A 20102-nucleotide genomic window follows, 5' to 3' on the forward strand; every position below is an offset into this window, starting at 1 on the left:
GGGGGGGGGGGGGGGAGCACCCACATAAAAAAAAGCTGAACGTGAGCCCTTTCTTTTCCGATTTATCATATCCACCTTCGGTTCTTGTTTTGCAGGTTTGGCTGACCTATGACGCAAGCCGACGATTAGTAACGGAGGGAGGGTTAATTAACCATTTGCAATATACATGACATTTGTAACGTGGACAAAAGTGCTCAGTATATAACATGCCACCTTTCCAGATGGCTCCATGCCATGGAAGAGGTGTGACAGAAGGCGAGACGCGAGGCACTAGACTAAGCAGCTATCACACCTAATGGCCTAGAGGAGGACACTTGTGAAAACAGCCCCAAGTACACATACTTAGAACACAGCACTCCCTAAGACTTCTTCAGAACTTATACTGGAAACGGCTGCTTTGAGGACTACAGCATAAGGCAGAAACTGGTCATTTCAATACGTGCGGTTGGGCAAACGGACAGAGATGGGGTTAAATGGTAGGGTAGCTCTCTGCAGGAGCTGTGGGGTCCGGCTGTTTCCTGCATGCTTTGCAGCCTGGGAAAGGCGGGTTCAGCATTAGAAGCTACTTTGGACACGAGGGGGAAGGGGGGTGACGATGCTCAATGAGAGCCAGTTCTCACGCAGAGGCCTGTACAGAGAGCAACCGAGACTCTGCCAGCAACAATGTCCCACACAAGTCCCAGCGGGCACTCTATTGCGGAGGGAGGCGGATAGTGCCCCCCCACAGAAGGAGGTGTTATGTTTTAAGGCCCTCAGACAGCAGTGTCAGAGTGATTTCTTCCTACTCTTCAAAATGTCCACACACCCCAGTGGACCTTCAGAACATTTCCATTTTCAGTTAATCCCTTGCCACCGTAACTGCTCTGTGGGGTACATCCACTCAGAACCCCTTCCTCTACAACAGATAAACTGATGTCCTATGAGCGGAGCAGGCCATTGAAGGCTACAACTGTCTCGCTGCAACCTCCCCCCCAAATGCAGAGTTCCAACACTTCATTTTAACAACATGACATTTGTACGTTTCAGCCTAAAGCCCCAACAGTAACCACGCTGGAACTTTAGAGTCTCATTGTATAAGACAAACAGAGTAACAGGGGCGGGAGTACACACACCAGCCAGCTCTGCTAAGGGTGGAGCACCATTTCTGAGGAAATACAAGGGACAGCACTGAAAGTGAATAATGTCCTTTGCACAATCCTTCACAACGGTCTAGACACCCAACCACAGTCATAATGAATTATACAGAAAAGGTCCAAGGATCTTCATTATGTGCCACCTATTTTAGTGTATATGTCAAACATAAAGGCACTACCTACTAATAGATATATACTCCGGGCAGCACCTACGGTGTAATGGTCAGCATTACTGCCTCACAGCACTGAGGTCATGGGTTCGATTCCCAACATGGCCCTAACTGTGTGGAGTTTGTATAGTCTCCCTGTGCTTGCGTGGGTTTCCTCACGGTTCTCCGGTTTCCTCCAACAATCCAAAAATATACACTGGTAGGTCAATTGGCTTGTAACAAAATTAACCCTAGCTTGAATGTGTGTGCGTGTACATGTGGTGAGGAATATAGATTCTAAGCTCCACTGGGTGCAGGGACTGATGTAACAGCCAAATAGTCTCTGTAAAGCGCTGCGGAATATGTGTGCGCTATATAAATAACTGTTATTAAAGAAATACTCTTCAAAAGGCCAATAACACATAAAAAATAAAAAAAAGAAGTAAAAACTGAAGTAATGGCCGGAATACCGTAAACGCTATTCCTAGAACTGTTCCCTCAGGAAAAATACACAGGCTGTTATAAGAATGGCATCATCTTATCCAACTGTTATAACAACTGACAAACACCTAAAGCTTGTTTTATACGTGACATTTAATTGTCTCTCCATGGCACCTCTCGTTCTCCCTCCATAATCTGAATCCATTACTTGCGTAAGTACACAAAGTTACACGGGCATGCACTAACACCTAGATCAGACTTGCCAGCTCTCCCAGAACGTTCCGGAGACACGGGCATTGCAGGGAGCTCTCCTGGGATTCCAGGACAGTAGGAATGCCTCCTGCAGTGGCTGTAATGATACAATTTGCTGTGACTCTTGTAACTGTGGCCCCGCCTCCATCTATAAAATACAGCCAATCACTGCATTATGTGACGAAGGTGGAGCCATGATGACACAATCCATGGCACCATGGCCCTTGCAGGTGCCACCCAGGATCTCACAGAGGGGAGTACCTCCAAGTCTGCAACTATGACCTAGATTAATGATGCGAGCGTTGTAATGGCCAACTACTGCTTGCACAAAGTGGGAGCTGCCATTTCATAGGATGAACCACTATTGGCTGTAACGGAAGTGAAAATGATCCATGAATACATAGAGCCAACTCTGACTGTTCCCGCACCTATCATTCCCTGATATTACAGCGATTAGTACTAAGTGTAAGTGTTGCCCTCACCCTCAGTGCTGTGCAGCTGGAAATAAATCTAATGAGCATGATGCACCTCACATGCCACCCGTACAGACACCTCCTCTACAGGAGCTGATAGAATGTCTTCACACTTCCAGGCACATTCACAGCTCAGGGTAGGAAGCAGAGAGCTGTAGGGAAAACTAGTGCACAAGACATCCAGGAAACCAGCGAGAATGCAAAGCGCGGATGGTGCCGGAGTGAGGATGTTGGGAAGGGAGAGCAAAGATGCAATCTTTCCATGGAGAGATGCAGTGCTGGACAGTCAAGGCTGGAAGAGACACCAAGGCAGCCGGATGGATATGGGAGAGTGTAGGGACTCGGAGTAGGCCTGGAGTGGGACAGGCAAGCGAGTAGGCTGGACAAGAGGGAAGGACAGAAAGAGGAAAGGGGGGGAAGGGAATGAGTAAGCAGGGCAGAAAGAGGAGAGAGGGGAAAGGGAATGAGTAAGCAGGGCAGAAAGAGGAGAGAGGGGAAAGGGAATGAGTAAGCAGGGCAGAAAGAGGAGAGGGGGGAAGGGAATGAGTAAGCAGGGCAGAAAGAGGAGAGGGGGGGAGGGAATGAGTAAGCAGGGCAGAAAGAGGAGAGGGGGGAAAGGGAATGAGTAAGCAGGGCAGAAAGAGGAGAGGGGGGGAGGGAATGAGTAAGCAGGGCAGAAAGAGGAGAGGGGGGGGAGGGAATGAGTAAGCAGGGCAGAAAGAGGAGAGGGGGGGGGGGATGGAATGAGTAAGCAGGGCAGAAAGAGGAGAGGGGGGGGGATGAGTAAGCAGGGCAGAAAGAGGAGAGGGGGGGAGGGAATGAGTAAGCAGGGCAGAAAGAGGAGAGGGGGGGAGGGAATGAGTAAGCAGGGCAGAAAGAGGAGAGGGGGGGAGGGAATGAGTAAGCAGGGCAGAAAGAGGAGAGGGGGGGGGGGGAGGGAATGAGTAAGCAGGGCAGAAAGAGGAGGGGGGGGTGAGTAAGCAGGGCAGAAAGAGGAGGGGGGGGGAAGGGAATGAGTAAGCAGGGCAGAAAGAGGAGAGGGGGGGGGAGGGAATGAGTAAGCAGGGCAGAAAGAGGAGAGGGGGGGAGGGAATGAGTAAGCAGGGCAGAAAGAGGAGAGGGGGGGGAGGGAATGAGTAAGCAGGGCAGAAAGAGGAGGGGGGGGGTGAGTAAGCAGGGCAGAAAGAGGAGGGGGGGGTGAGTAAGCAGGGCAGAAAGAGGAGGGGGGGGTGAGTAAGCAGGGCAGAAAGAGGAGGGGGGGGGAAGGGAATGAGTAAGCAGGGCAGAAAGAGGAGAGGGGGGGAGGGAATGAGTAAGCAGGGCAGAAAGAGGAGAGGGGGGGGAGGGAATGAGTAAGCAGGGCAGAAAGAGGAGAGGGGGGGGAGGGAATGAGTAAGCAGGGCAGAAAGAGGAGGGGGGGGAAGGGAATGAGTAAGCAGGGCAGAAAGAGGAGAGGGGGGGGGGAGGGAATGAGTAAGCAGGGCAGAAAGAGGAGAGGGGGGGGAGGGAATGAGTAAGCAGGGCAGAAAGAGGAGAGGGGGGGAGGGAATGAGTAAGCAGGGCAGAGAGGGGGGGGGGAGGGAATGAGTAAGCAGGGCAGAAAGAGGAAAGGGGGGGAGGGAATGAGTAAGCAGGGCAGAAAGAGGAGAGGGGGGGGAGGGAATGAGTAAGCAGGGCAGAAAGAGGAGAGGGGGGGTGAGTAAGCAGGGCAGAAAGAGGAGGGGGGGGAAGGGAATGAGTAAGCAGGGCAGAAAGAGGAGAGGGGGGGAGGGAATGAAAGAGGAGAGGGGGGGGAGGGAATGAGTAAGCAGGGCAGAAAGAGGAGAGGGGGGGAGGGAATGAGTAAGCAGGGCAGAAAGAGGAAAGGGGGGGAGGGAATGAGTAAGCAGGGCAGAAAGAGGAGAGGGGGGGGGGGGGGGGGGAATGAGTAAGCAGGGCAGAAAGAGGAGAGGGGGGGGGAGGGAATGAGTAAGCAGGGCAGAAAGAGGAGAGGGGGGGAGGGAATGAGTAAGCAGGGCAGAAAGAGGAGAGGGGGGGAGGGAATGAGTAAGCAGGGCAGAAAGAGGAGAGGGGGGGAGGGAATGAGTAAGCAGGGCAGAAAGAGGAGAGGGGGGGAGGGAATGAGTAAGCAGGGCAGAAAGCAGAAAGTGGGAGTGAGTAAGCAGGACTAGGGGGCAGGATGAAAAGCACAGAGAGGGAGTGAGTAAGCAAGGCAGAAAGAGGAGAGGTGGTAGAACGGGATGCGGTCATGTGACCGGCGCTCGGGATCCCGGCGGCCACCATGCCAGCGCCAGGATCCCAAGCACTTAAAATGCTGGCAGTCAGAATGTCGACCCACAGGCTCTATTCCTGCTCGTGGGTGTCCATGACACCCATATAGAGTGTGAACAGAACCTGTGGCGAGCCACCAAGCTTGCTGCATGGTGAGCGCAGCAAGCCCGCAAGGTCTCCCAGCCCCAACCTGGGAGAAGGGAGTAAGCAGAACAGAAAGCAGAGGATGGGAGTAAGTAAGCAGCACTAGGGGGCAGGATGGAAAGCAGAGAGCGGGAGTGAGTAAGCAGCACTAGGGGGCAGGATGGAAAGCAGAGAGCGGGAGTGAGTAAGCAGCACTAGGGGGCAGGATGGAAAGCAGAGAGCGGGAGTGAGTAAGCAGCACTAGGGGGCAGGATGGAAAGCAGAGAGCGGGAGTGAGTAAGCAGCACTAGGGGGCAGGATGGAAAGCAGAGAGCGGGAGTGAGTAAGCAGCACTAGGTGCCGGACAGAGGGGCTAATTCAGATCTGATCTTTAGGCTGCGTTTTCGTACAGCAGGTGATCAGGTCTAAACTGCGCATGCACCACAATGCGCAGGCGCGTCGCACGGGTACAAAGCGGATCGCCGCTCAGCGATGGGTTTGTGCGAAGGATCCATTCGCATGGGCGTTCGCAAGGAGAATTGACAGGAAGAAGGCGTTTGTGGGTGGCAACTGACCGTTTTCTGGGAGTGGTTGGAAAAACGCAGGCATGTCCAAGCGTTTACAGGGAGGGTTCCTGACGTCAATTACGGTCCCGGACAGACTGAAGTGATCGCAGTGGCTGAGTAAGTCCTGGGATGCGCAGAGACTGCACAAAATCTGTTCGCACACTTGCAAAGCTAAAATACACTCCCCTATGGGCGGCGACTATGCGAACGCAGGACTGCAAAAAAAAAGCTAGCGAGCGAACAGGTCTGAGTTAGGCCCAGAAGCATCAAGTGGGAGACAGGAGTGAGTAAGCAGGGCAGGACAGAGAGCTGAGAGTGGGAGTGAGTAATAGAACTAAGGGTCAGGGCAGAAAGCAGAGAGCGGGAGTGAGTGAGTAATAGGACTAAGGGTCAGGGCAGAAAGCAGAGAGTGGGAGTGAGTAATAGGACTAAGGGTCAGGGCAGAAAGCAGAGAGCGGGAGTGAGTAATAGGACTAAGGGTCAGGGCAGAAAGCAGAGAGCGGGAGTGAGTAATAGGACTAAGGGTCAGGGCAGAAAGCAGAGAGCGGGAGTGAGTAATAGGACTAAGGGTCAGGGCAGAAAGCAGAGAACGGGAGTGAGTAATAGGACTAAGGGTCATGGCAGAAAGCAGAGAACGGGAGTGAGTAATAGGACTAAGGGTCATGGCAGAAAGCAGAGAACGGGAGTGAGTAATAGGACTAAGGGTCATGGCAGAAAGCAGAGAGCGGGAGTGAGTAATAGGACTAAGGGTCAGGGCAGAAAGCAGAGAGCGGGAGTGAGTAATAGGACTAAGGGTCAGGGCAGAAAGCAGAGAGCGGGAGTGAGTAATAGGACTAAGGGTCAGGGCAGAAAGCAGAGAGCGGGAGTGAGTAATAGGACTAAGGGTCAGGGCAGAAAGCAGAGAGCGGGAGTGAGTAATAGGACTAAGGGTCAGGGCAGAAAGCAGAGAGCGGGAGTGAGTAATAGGACTCAGGGTCAGGGCAGAAAGCAGAGAACGGGAGTGAGTAATAGGACTAAGGGTCATGGCAGAAAGCAGAGAGCGGGAGTGAGTAATAGGACTAAGGGTCAGGGCAGAAAGCAGAGAGCGGGAGTGAGTAATAGGACTAAGGGTCATGGCAGAAAGCAGAGAACGGGAGTGAGTAATAGGACTAAGGTTCAGGGCAGAAAGCAGAGAGCGGGAGTGAGTAATAGGACTAAGGGTCAGGGCAGAAAGCAGAGAGCGGGAGTGAGTAATAGGACTAAGGGTCAGGGCAGAAAGCAGAGAACGGGAGTGAGTAATAGGACTAAGGGTCAGGGCAGAAAGCAGAGAACGGGAGTGAGTAATAGGACTAAGGGTCAGGGCAGAAAGCAGAGAACGGGAGTGAGTAATAGGACTAAGGGTCAGGGCAGAAAGCGGGAGTGAGTAATAGGACTAAGGGTCAGGGCAGAAAGCGGGAGTGAGTAATAGGACTAAGGGTCAGGGCAGAAAGCAGAGAACGGGAGTGAGTAATAGGACTAAGGGTCAGGGCAGAAAGCGGGAGTGAGTAATAGGACTAAGGGTCAGGGCAGAAAGCGGGAGTGAGTAATAGGACTAAGGGTCAGGGCAGAAAGCAGAGAACGGGAGTGAGTAATAGGACTAAGGGTCAGGGCAGAAAGCAGAGAGCGGGAGTGAGTAATAGGACTAAGGGTCAGGGCAGAAAGCAGAGAGCGGGTGTGAGTAAGCAGGACGGAAAGTGGGAGGCGGAATGAGTAAAGGGCCCCATACACTTATACGACATGGCGGTCCATCATGTCATATAAGATTTCGTCCAACCTCCCGGCAGCCTCCCCGTTGGCAGGATAGTATTAGATATATCGTATGCAGTTTTTTTTTGCATACGATGTATCTTTTACTATCCTATCTATTTACTGCGGGATCCGACGTATAACGAGTGCAGCAGTCACGATATGTCGGATCTAGGGGGATCCGAGTCGATGCTCACGGGAATGCGCATCGGATCGGATCGGCTTTTCAAGCACCCCGAAAATGCCCGATTTCACCCAATATATCGAGCCGAACGCCCGAATTGGGCTGAAATCGGGCAAAATCGGCCTAGTATATGGGGCCCTTTAGGGACAAAAGGCAGAGGGAGTAGATGGGCTTGAGTAAGCAGAACTAGGTTAGTTTTGCCTTTTAAAATGATTGCAGCTTGAAAAATACGGGCACACTCGCCAGAATTTCCGCAGAGTGTGCAGATTGCAGGCTATTACATAAGCCCCTAGAAGTGAAAGCACTGACAGAGTAGTGCTAAAGAGAGGTGATTAACAGAGGTCACAGCCAAATGAGAACTGGGAGCAAGACAGAATAAAAGGGAAAGGGAATAACCCTTCAATAATGTCAGAAGAGAGAAGCACTGTTATCAGCTGACACTCTGGGATCTAACCACTAAATCACCATGGACACTGCACATAATCAGCAGCACATCAGAGACTGTTGTTGCCTTAAACAATCACTGTTCAATTGAAGCATGAAAATAAAATACATTTTTGGTGTTACCCTGACAATTTCACTTCAGCACTACTAAGCATTGGAGATTAATATTACATACCACTCCTTAACAGACAGCTGGAGACACAGGGGGTATTCAATTAGCTCCAGTAATCTCGGAGCTATTGATTTTGCCCACCTGCCTATTCAATGGAGGCGGTTTTCACCCGTTTTTTAGGGAAATTTTTACCCATGCCTTTTCACCTTTTTTATTTGCTTTTTTTGGTGAAAAGGCATTGCCGAAAAATGCCTGAAAATTTGTGAAAACTGCCAATGTTTTTATCTACGCAGGTGAAAAAAACAAACATGTGGAATCATGAAAAAACAGCCCTGCTATTGAATAGGGTGAATCCCCATGTGCACTGCAGGGGAGGCAGATATAACATGTGCAGAGAGAGTTAGATTTGGGTGGGGTGAGTTCAATCTGCAATCTAAATTGCAGTGTAAAAATAAAGCAGCCAGTATTTACCCTACACAGAAACAAAATAACCCACCCAAATCTAACTCTCTCTGCACATGTTATATCTGCCTCCCCTGCGGTGCACATGGTTTTGCCCAACTGCTAAAAAATTTCCTGCTGCGATCAACTTGGAATTACCCCCATAGAGAAGCATCTCCCTTCTTAACATAGCAAGGAATGCAAGATCATTGGATGGACATATATGGTCTAGACACGGTGGATCCAAACGAATATTTATGGGAACATAACCTGTCAACTCACTAGCAGCCAGTACCTTATTAATATTAGAGTTGATCGCTCGCTAGCTACTTTTTGCAGCCGTGCAAACGCATAGTCGCCGCCCATGGGGGGAGTGTATTTTCGCTTTGCAAGTGTGTGATCACATATGCAGCCGAGCGGTACGAAAAAGTTTTTTGCAGTTTTTGAGTAGGTCTGAACTTACTCAGCCCTATGCGATCACTTCAGCCTGTCCGGTCCCGGAATTGACATCAGACACCCGCCTGCAAACGCCTGCGTTTTCCCTACCACTCCCAGAAATCAGTGAGTTGACACCCACAAACGCCCTCTTCCTGTCAATCTCCTTGCGATCAAATGTGCAAATGGATTAGTCGCTACGAGCATTGCACAGTAACGATACTGTTTGTAACTGTACGACGCGCGTGCGCATTGCGGTGCATACGCAGTTTTGGAGGGTTTTTTTAACCGACCTCTGCGCAAAATCGTCAGTGAGCGATCAACTTGGAATGACCCCCATGGGACAGATCCGTACAACTCTAAAATGGCCGTAGTTGCTCACGCAAGCAGAACTGCGTGCAACTTTGAAATAGGCAATTTATCTCTCTTTCCAGATCCGATATGTCATAATTCCACACACATGTATACAAGGAATGCACCCAGGAAAACATCCACTTATACCTTTTCTACAAGATTGTAATCACCTGCGAGCAAAGCTTTCACTCCCATTGTCTAAATGTTGTGTTTCTGTACTGTAATTAGTTCAGGTTCTATTACTTCCTAATCACGGAACACTGTGGAGTACATTACACGTTAGTGCTTTACAATCAATGGCAAATAAACAACAATGTATGAGAGCGTATCTGGCAGCACCTGTCTGGGTACAGGATGGGTGCTTCTCATGCTTTCTGTTCTACATGAAATCTATACAGGACTAGATTATCCATCCAACCACCCGTGTCCACAGCAGGGCAACCAGTAATGTCACCTTCCACAGGTCAAGTGAATTTCAAGTAATGACATCAATGTCCGAATGGATGACAGTTACAAGATACAGCATGTGCATGATTTGCAGAATACAGGATGGGAGAGATCCTAAAAACCAGGCCAGCCCTCTGCAGATATACCCTGTACTCGTAAACCTATGAAGACCCACCTACCCCCTTTCTATACCAAAGACAACATAAAGTCATTCCTTACCTGTGCCCGGCCGTCCAATGATGATCTCCTTCTTGGGCGCAGGGTGGCTGCTGTAATCGCTGGGTACAATAACTGGTAGCAAGGCTGCAGGGGATGGATGGAAGGCCACAGGCTGCAATGGAGAAGATACGCTGAACATGGCTGGAGGATGAACTGTCGGACCAGAGGATGTGCAGGTGATGGATTCTCCAGCGCTAGTTTGCCCAGATGGTAGAGATCGTGCAGCACTCTGTATTTGGGTAGCATTGATGGGCACCGGTATCTGAAGTTGTGTTTTGGAAGGATACTCCTTGGTGCATACTTTAACCATGCGCCGGGGACTGCCACCTCCTGCCACCACTCCACTGATACGAGCTCCCCCATCCAGGGGCTTTTCAACAAACTTTGAGGGTAAGGGGACATCTGGGTTGCGTACTATAACAGGAGAGTCTCTCTGCACAGCAGGAACCCGGCGCACCGAGGGGCTAGGGTCTGAGGTCAAGCCAGCAGGAGGGGATAGAAGCAAGGATGGCGAAGCCTGCTGTGAGCAGGAAAAGATGGTGGCTGGTGACACAGAACGAAATCCAGCAGGCGTAGATGGGGTAGGGGTATGAGAGACAGAATCCACCCCAGAGTCCAAGCTGTCGCTCTTTTGGAAGTCGGCGGCAGAGCTGGCACTACAATGGTGGGAATCTGGTTTTCTCTTGCTTGGGCTCATGGGCACGGTGAAGGTAAGGTTTGTCTGGAATGAGGGTAGAATGCCAGTCGCTTGCCTATCTCTGTGGTGGGAGTGGTGCAGCATCTCCGGGGTCAATACGGCTTGCCCTTTGGGGGTGCTTGCACTTACATGTCGGCTCCTAGCCGCACGCTGGATGACAGGGGAAGCGTTAATGGGACTAAAATTAGCTGGCCTAAAGCCAAAAAGTGGAGAAGGTGAGGGTGACGGAGTTGGGGAGAAAGGAGACTGGTTGGAGACAGGTGAGAAGGACGGGGTTCCAGAGCGGGAACTGCCCAGAGACACCAACATATTGGCAGCTTCACACTCATCAAAGTCAAAGCGAGAGAGGTCCGTGGGGGCCAGAAGTCGCGGACGAGAGTCTGTGCGTATGCTGCTGACTTCGCTGTCTCGTGAGGTATCATCCCATTCAAACTCTGCACTTCCCTCCCGACCACCCCGGCCTTCAGACATGTTCTCCATCTCCTTGGTTCGCATGGACAAGTGCCTAGAGCAGTAGCCTCTTCGCTGGGATTCCTTCATGCAGCCGTCCCGAGAACACAATCTCCTCCACTGCTTCCCATTAAATTTCTTACGAATGCCGTTAGGGGTGCAAACTACGTCTCCCTTTTTGTATTTCTGTTGTGCAGCTGTCAAAGGTGTGCGGGAACGGGATCCTGGGGTACTGCACTTATCCAGAGACACACTGCTACAGCTGCTTCGGCTTCCTGCATCTGGGCTCATCAAGGGGGATGGCTGCTCTGGCAAGCGGCCCATTATCATCCCATAGGCGGGTGACTTAGGAGGGGAGAGAATACAGTGTTGCACAGCAGTCAACTTCTCACTCACTGGCATGCTAAAGCTGATCTTTGAGACTTCAGCATCCTCAAGGTGCTTTTGTTCAGAGCCACGTGGAGATGCAGGCATCTCAGCCGAGCCACCTGGCTGGTGCTCTGAAGGATGAGGTGCTGAAAATCTCCCAATGGTCTGTTGCAATTTCTCCTCTGCCATCTGTGGAGCTACCAGTACAGGTTCTTTACACCAAGGAAATCGCACAAGTCGGATGCTGCTATGGGGTACCCAGCCATAATCATGCTCTCTTCGGCCTGGGATCTGCTGAAAGCATACTTTGTATGACAGTGGACTCTGAACAATTTCTTCAACAGTCCCCTCTCGGAAAGTTGTGTTTTCAGGTCCAACACAGGCACACACTGCAGAACCCACTTCTATCTCACCCGGTGGTGGGACCTGGTCCAAAAGAACAGGCTCCTGCATGATGTCCAGGAATGTAATGGTCTGTGAGCCGGGAAACAGCACTCCGAGCTCCTGGTTCCTTCGGACCTGCTTTACTTGGCAAAGATGGAAGGCATCCTCCTTCCTTGCCAGGACTCTCTGGGGCTGCATTTGACCTTGTATGTCAATCTCAGGCCAGGATACCGCAGGTGCCTCCAGCTCCGTTTGGACTTTCTCAGCTTCCTCTTCTAAATCAGCAGAATGCTCACTGGCCGTGTCTGTAGAAGATGACCTCACCGAAGGACATATATCTTCCGTTTCAATGGCAGATATAACTGACTGTTCTGAAGTGCGTTCCTGGGGTACAGTAGGACCTTCACTGCTACTGGAAGAATCCTCTTGCGATCCGTGGCCCTCCACGTATTTTCTCTTTGGGGTTTTAGACTTAAAAGTGGCTGTTTTTCTGCTCAGAGGCATCTCCCAACGAGGTGGGTCATAAGTTACTTTCACTTGCTCATTGTTGGAAGTTTCAATGCAACCTTGAGATGTCCCAGCCTCCATCAAAGATTCTGCATTATGTGCTGGCAGATCTTGCTGCTTTGCCGAATTCCCTGCTATGTCGGTCTCTGAAGGTTCCACTTTTACCTGCAACTTCCTGGCACCCACATACGCCATGGGTTGTCCTGAGCTGTCAGCTGCCTCCTCGGGTGTTGCCGCCGCCTCTTCCTCCTCCTCTTCCTCCTCCTGCCGTCCTTCCTCCACCTTTCTTTTCTGTTTCTTGCTGCGGGTGGAGTTTGAGATTTTGCCGTTTCCTGGACCAGGAGATTTCTTTACTGGTTTCATGTTTGGGGGTTCTTTCTTAGAAAGACGGCACCTGAAGAACATAAAAACCAAAAAGCATTAAACTGAATATAGAGAAAGAATCTAAATGCAAATATGATTTCATGCAAGCACAAAGAGGTTGGGGGTTATCTTTTGGTGTAATTATAAGGCACGGATTAAAGACTCCTCCGACACCAATGTTCTAAGAAGGATGGCAGCAAGTCACCTGTACTCAAGTGTGGATATCCTTGCCAGGGGTGTGGTATGGCTGACCCGTCAGCATACAGACGCCGGGATCCCGGCAGCATACCGACGCAGGGATCACGGCGGGAAGGAGCGAGTGCAGCAAGCCCCTTGCGGGCTGGACATCCGCAAGTGGAAATAGTCCCTGTTGGTCGGCATGCCGACCGTAGGGATAGTGAGGGGGTGGGATGTTGGTGGGGGTCATGTGACCGTCTCCCGACTGCCGGTCACATGAATACCACCCCTTAAAACCTGGACTGTAACAGCAGGATTTAGAAAAGTCTGATCTAGTCTTAGATATATAGTAGACAGTTTACAAAAACAAAACACTATGGGGGTCATTCCGAGTTGATCGCATGTAGCACGTTTATGCTGCCCGTGCGATCAACTCGACGCCGCCTATTGGGGAGGGGTTTTTTGCATAGCAATGCTGCGAACGCTTGTGCAGCCCTGCTATGCCAAAAAAGTTTTGTGCAGAAGTAGACCAGGGTAATAGTCACTTTCCCTGTGAGATCGATCCAGCGATACAGGTACCGGAATTGACGTCAGACATCCGCCCTCCAAACGCCTGCGTTCGCCGAACCACTCCCAGAAAACGGTCAGTTGACGCCCCGGAACGCCTTCCTCCTGTCAATCTTCTTGCGGTCTCCAATGCAACCGCTTTCTTCGATCGCAGCTTCGCTGCCCGCCGCGCCTGCGCAATGCGGCCGCCGCGCATGCACAGTTCCGGCCCGATCGCGCGGCTGCGAAGAAGTGCAGCTTGCGATCGGGTCGGAATGACCCCCTAAGACATGTATCCATAACAATTATGGACATTTCTCTACCAAAAAATTTGTTGGGGACGGTTTCAGCTCTACAAAAAAAACAAAAAACAAAATAATGACATATAGAATTAATATTTGGGTGTATTTTTGCAAATTTAACATCTGCATCATATTATGAATACAAGTCATAAAAGGGATATGCATTGCTGAACTCAAACTAGATGAATACATTGTCACTGATTATGAACCGGAACATAAGATGCTGTATACTTGTTCGAATATTTATTTTATTGCAATTGTATGTTTTATTGTGAATACATTTTATATGTTTATAAAAAATATTGTTTATAGTTGTTAGAAAAAGGGTTTCTTGTAAATAAGAATTTACTTACCGATAATTCTATTTCTCGTAGTCCGTAGTGGATGCTGGGGACTCCGTAAGGACCATGGGGAATAGCGGCTCCGCAGGAGACTGGGCACAAAAGTAAAGCTTTAGAACTACCTGGTGTGCACTGGCTCCTCCCCCTATGACCCTCCTCCAAGCCTCAGTTAGGATACTGTGCCCGGACGAGCGTACACAATAAGGAAGGATTTTGAATCCCGGGTAAGACTCATACCAGCCACACCAATCACACCGTATAACTTGTGATCTAAACCCAGTTAACAGCATGATAACAGAGGAGCCTCTAGAAAAGATGGCTCACTACAGCAATAACCCGATTTTTGGTAACAATAACTATGTACAAGTATTGCAGACAATCCGCACTTGGGATGGGCGCCCAGCATCCACTACGGACTACGAGAAATAGAATTATCGGTAAGTAAATTCTTATTTTCTCTAACGTCCTAAGTGGATGCTGGGGACTCCGTAAGGACCATGGGGATTATACCAAAGCTCCCAAACGGGCGGGAGAGTGCGGATGACTCTGCAGCACCAAATGAGAGAACTCCAGGTCCTCCTCAGCCAGGGTATCAATTTTGTAGAATTTTACAAACGTATTTGCTCCTGACCAAGTAGCTGCTCGGCAAAGTTGTAAAGCCGAGACCCCTCGGGCAGCCGCCCAAGATGAGCCCATCTTCCTTGTGGAGTGGGCATTTACAGATTTTTGGCTGTGGCAGGCCTGCCACAGAATGTGCAAGCTGAATTGTACTACAAATCCAACGAGCAATAGTCTGCTTAGAAGCAGGAGCACCCAGCTTGTTGGGTGCATACAGGATAAACAGCGAGTCAGATTTTCTGACTCCAGCCGTCCTGGAAACATATATTTTCAGGGCCCTGATAACGTCTAGCAACTTGGAGTCCTCCAAGTCCCTAGTAGCCGCAGGCACCACAATAGGTTGGTTCAGGTGAAACGCTGAAACCGCCTTAGGGAGAAACTGAGGACGAGTCCTCAATTCCGCCCTGTCCGAATGGAAAATCAGATAAGGCAGTGGTTCCCAAACTTTTGTGAGTCACGGCACCCTGGAGTGTCAGATTTTTTTTCACGGCACCCCTAGGCCACAAGTTTCTTATTGAGAAATTTAGAAAAAAATATTAGATTAAGTAAATTATGTTTATATGTCATCCTTAGGCTCAGTTGTGTGGTGAGGGACAAGATTTGCTTCTGTTTGGCCACATATTTTATAACTGGAAGCCATCAGCACTGGTTATGCCTATTAAATTGACAATAAATAGTTTGAATTGATCCTTGACCACCAACCTGAGGCACCCCTGCAAGTGTCCCGCGGCACCCCAGGGTGCCACGGCACACAGTTTGGGAACCACTGAGATAAGGGCTTTTACAGGATAAAGCCGCCAATTCTGACACGCGCCTGGCCCAGGCCAGGGCCAACAGCATGACCACTTTCCATGTGAGATATTTTAACTCCACAGATTTAAGTGGTTCAAACCAATGTGACTTTTGGAACCCAAAAACTACATTGAGATCTCAAGGTGCCACTGGAGGCACAAAAGGAGGCTGTATATGCAGTACCCCTTTTACAACGTCTGAACTTCAGGGACTGAAGCTAGTTCTTTTTGGAAGAAAATTGACAGGGCCGAAATTTGAACCTTAATGGACCCCAATTTCAGGCCCATAGACACTCCTGTTTGCAGGAAATGTAGGAATCGACCCAGTTGAATTTCCTCCGTCGGGCCTTACTGGCCTCGCACCACGCAACATATTTTCGCCAAATGCGGTGATAATGTTTTGCGGTTACATCCTTCCTGACTTTGATCAGGATAGGGATGACTTCATCCGGAATGCCTTTTTTCCTTCAGGATCCGGCGTTCAACCGCCATGCCGTCAAACGCAGCCGCGGTAAGTCTTGGAACAGACAGGGTCCTTGCTGGAGCAGGTCCCTTCTTAGAGGTAGAGGCCACGGATCCTCCGTGAGCATCTCTTGAAGTTCCGGTTACCAAGTCCTTCTTGGCCAATCCAGAGCCACGAATATAGTGCTTACTCCTCTCCATCTTATCAATCTCAGTACCTTGGGTATGAGAGGCAGATGAGGGAACACATACACTGACTGGTACACCCACGGTGTTACCAGAGCGTCTACAGCTATTGCCTGAGGGTCCCTTGACCTGGCGCAATACCTGTCGAGTTTTTCCCAACGGTTTATAATCATGTGGAAGACTTCTGGGTGAAGTCCCCACTCTCCCGGGTGGAGGTCGTGTCTGCTGAGGAAGTCTGCTTCCCAGTTGTCCACTCCCGGAATTGCTGACAGTGCTATCACATGATTTTCCGCCCAGCGAAGAATCCTTGCAGCTTCTGCCATTGCCCTCCTGCTTCTTGTGCCACCCTGTCTGTTTACGTGGGTGACTGCCGTGATGTTGTCCGACTGGATCAACACCGGCTGACCTTGAAGCAGAGGTCTTGCTAAGCTTAGAGCATTGTAAATGGCCCTTAGCTTCAGGATATTTATGTGAAGTGATGTCTCCAGGCTTGACCATAAGCCCTGGAAATTCCTTCCCTGTGTGACTGCTCCCCAGCCTCGCAGGCTGGCATCAGTGGTCACCAGGACCCAGTCCTGAATGCCGAATCTGCGGCCCTCTAGAAGATGAGCACTCTGCAACCAACACAGGAGGGACACCCTTGTTCTTGGTGACAGGGTTATCCGCTGATGCATCTGAAGATGCGACCCGGACCATTTGTCCAGCAGGTCCCACTGGAAAGTTCTTGCGTGGAATCTGCCGAATGGGATTGCTTCGTAGGAAGCCACCATTTTACCCAGAACCCTTGTGCATTGATGCACTGAGACTTGGCTCGGTTTTAGGAGGTTCCTGACTAGCTCGGATAACTCCCTGGCTTTCTCCTCCGGGAGAAACACCTTTTTCTGGACTGTGTCCAGGATCTTCCCTAGGAACAGAAGACGAGTCGTCGGAACCAGCTGCGATTTTGGAATATTGAGAATCCAATCGTGCTGCCGCAACACTACCTGAGATAGTGCTACACCGACCTCCAACTGTTCCCTGGATCTTACCCTTATCAGGGAATCGTCCAAGTAAGGGATAACTAAAATTCCCTTTCTTCGAAGGAATATCATCATTTCGGCCATTACCTTGGTAAAGACCCGGGGTGCCGTGGACCATCCATACGGCAGCGTCTGAACTGATAGTGACAGTTCTGTACCATAAACCTGAGGTACCCTTGGTGAGAAGGGTAAATTTGGACATGAGGGTAAGCATCCTCGATGTCCCGAGACATCATGTAGTCCCCTTCTTCCAGGTTCGCAATCACTGCTCTGAGTGACTCAATCTTGAATTTGAACCTCTGTATGTAAGTGTTCAAAGATTTTAGATTTAGAATCGGTCTCACCGAGCCGTCCGGCTTCGGTACCACAACAGTGTGGAATAATACCCCGTTCCCTGTTGCAGGAGGGGTACCTTGATTATCACCTGCTGGGAATACAGCTTGTGAATGGCTTCCAAAACTGTCTCCCTGTCAGAAGGAGACATCGGTAAAGCCGACTTTAGGAAACGGCGAGGGGGAGACGTCTCGAATTCCAATTTGTACCCCTGAGATATCACCTGAAGGATCCAGGGGTCTACTTGCGAGTGAGCCCACTGCGCGCTGAAATTCATTGAGACGGGGCCCCCACCGTGCCTGATTCTGCTTGTAAAGCCCCAGCGTCATACTGAGGGCTTGGCAGAGGCGGGAGAGGGTTTCTGTTCCTGGGAACTGGCTGATTTCTGCAGCCTTTTTCCTCTCCCTCTGTCACGGGGCAGAAATGAGGAACCTTTTGCCCGCTTGTCCACGAAAAGACTGCGCCTGATAATACGGCGTCTTCTCATGTTCCAAATGCCGTTTGAAAACCGCATCACCTGACCACTGTCGTGTCCATAACCCTCTACTGGCAAAAATGGACAACGCACTTAGACTTGATGCCAGTCGGCAAATATTCCGCTGTGCATCACGCATATATAGAAATGCATCTTTTAAATGCTCTATAGGCAAAAATATACTGTCCCTATCTAGGGTATCAATATTTTCAGTCAGGGAATCCGACCACGCCAACCCAGCACTGCACATCCAGGCTGAGGCGATTGCTTGTCGCAGTATAACACCAGTATGTGTGTAAATACATTTTAGGATACCCTCCTGCTTTCTATCAGCAGGATCCTTAAGGGCGGCCATCTCAGGAGAGGGTAGAGCCCTTACAAGCGTGTGAGCGCTTTATCCACCCTAGGGGGTGTTTCCCAACGCACCCTAACCTCTGGCGGGAAAGGATATAATGCCAATAACATTTTAGAAATTATCAGTTGTTATCGGGGGAAACCCACGCATCATCACACACCTCATTTAATTTCTCAGATTCAGGAAAACTACAGGTAGTTTTTCCTCACCGAACATAATACCCCTTTTTGGTGGTACTCGTATTATCAGAAATGTGTAAAACATTTTTCATTGCCTCCATCATGTAACGTGTGGCCCTACTGGAAGTCACATTTGTCTCTTCACCGTCGACACTGGAGTCAGTATCCGTGTCGGCGTCTATATCTGCCATCTGAGGTAACGGGCGCTTTAGAGCCCCTGACGGCCTATGAGACGTCTGGACAGGCACAAGCCGAGTAGCCGGCTGTCTCATGTCAACCACTGTCTTTTATACAGAGCTGACACTGTCACGTAATTCCTTCCAACAGTTCATCCACTCAGGTGTCGACCCCCTAGGGGGTGACATCACTATTACAGGCAATCTGCTCCGTCTCCACATCATTTTTCTCCTCATACATGTCGACACAAACGTACCGACATACAGCACACACACAGGGAATGCTCTGATAGAGGACAGGACCCCACTAGCCCTTTGGGGAGACAGAGGGAGAGTTTGCCAGCACACACCAGAGCGCTATATATATATACAGGGATAACCTTATATAAGTGTTTTTCCCCTTATAGCTGCTGTATCTTTAATACTGCGCGTAATTAGTGCCCCCCCTCTCTTTTTTTAACCCTTTCTGTAGTGTAGTGACTGCAGGGGAGAGCCAGGGAGCTTCCCTCCAACGGAGCTGTGAGGGAAAATGGCGCCAGTGTGCTGAGGAGATAGGCTCCGCCCCCTTATCGGCGGCCTTATCTCCCGTTTTTCTATGTATTCTGGCAGGGGTTAAATGCATCCATATAGCCCAGGAGCTATATGTGATGCATTTTTTGCCATCCAAGGTGTTTTTATTGCGTCTCAGGGCGCCCCCCCCCCCAGCGCCCTGCACCCTCAGTGACCGGAGTGTGAAGTGTGCTGAGAGCAATGGCGCACAGCTGCAGTGCTGTGCGCTACCTTGTTGAAGACAGGACGTCTTCTGCCGCCGATTTTCCGGACCTCTTCTGTCTTCTGGCTCTGTAAGGGGGCCGGCGGCGCGGCTCTGGGACCCATCCATGGCTGGGCCTGTGATCGTCCCTCTGGAGCTAATGTCCAGTAGCCTAAGAAGCCCAATCCACTCTGCACGCAGGTGAGTTCGCTTCTTCTCCCCTTAGTCCCTCGATGCAGTGAGCCTGTTGCCAGCAGGTCTCACTGAAAATAAAAAACCTATACTTAAACTTTTTCACTAAGCAGCTCAGGAGAGCCACCTAGTGTGCACCCTTCTCGTTCGGGCACAAAATCTTAACTAAGGCTTGGAGGAGGGTCATAGGGGGAGGAGCCAGTGCACACCAGGTAGTTCTAAAGCTTTACTTTTGTGCCCAGACTCCTGCGGAGCCGCTATTCCCCATGGTCCTTACGGAGTCCCCAGCATCCACTTAGGACGTTAGAGAAAATAAGATTTTACTTACCGATAAATCTATTTCTCGGAGTCCGTAGTGGATGCTGGGGTTCCTGAAAGGACCATGGGGAATAGCGGCTCCGCAGGAGACAGGGCACAAAAAGTAAAGCTTTTTCCGATCAGGTGGTGTGCACTGGCTCCTCCCCCTATGACCCTCCTCCAGACTCCAGTTAGGTACTGTGCCCGGACGAGCGTACACAATAAGGGAGGATTTTGAATCCCGGGTAAGACTCATACCAGCCACACCAATCACACCGTACAACTTGTGATCTAAACCCAGTTAACAGTATGATAACAGCGGAG

At 50.3% G+C, this 20102-nt stretch overlaps 1 protein-coding gene across 6 annotated transcripts in view; it reads right to left on the minus strand.

The window, feature by feature from the left end:
- CIC (capicua transcriptional repressor) overlaps nucleotides 1-20102 on the minus strand; it is a 194244-nt gene that overhangs the window by 134639 nt on the left and 39503 nt on the right. For all 6 annotated transcript variants that reach the window (XM_063942347.1, XM_063942345.1, XM_063942346.1 and 3 more), the window contains exon 2: nucleotides 9809-12609. In XM_063942347.1, the coding sequence (XP_063798417.1) occupies nucleotides 9809-12578 (2770 nt within the window). In that variant the 5' untranslated portion in view covers nucleotides 12579-12609. The remainder of the gene's footprint in view (nucleotides 1-9808; nucleotides 12610-20102) is intronic.

The sequence above is a fragment of the Pseudophryne corroboree genome, chromosome 10 (assembly GCF_028390025.1).
Source record: "Pseudophryne corroboree isolate aPseCor3 chromosome 10, aPseCor3.hap2, whole genome shotgun sequence".
In the NCBI taxonomy this organism is placed as follows: Eukaryota; Metazoa; Chordata; class Amphibia; order Anura; family Myobatrachidae; genus Pseudophryne; species Pseudophryne corroboree.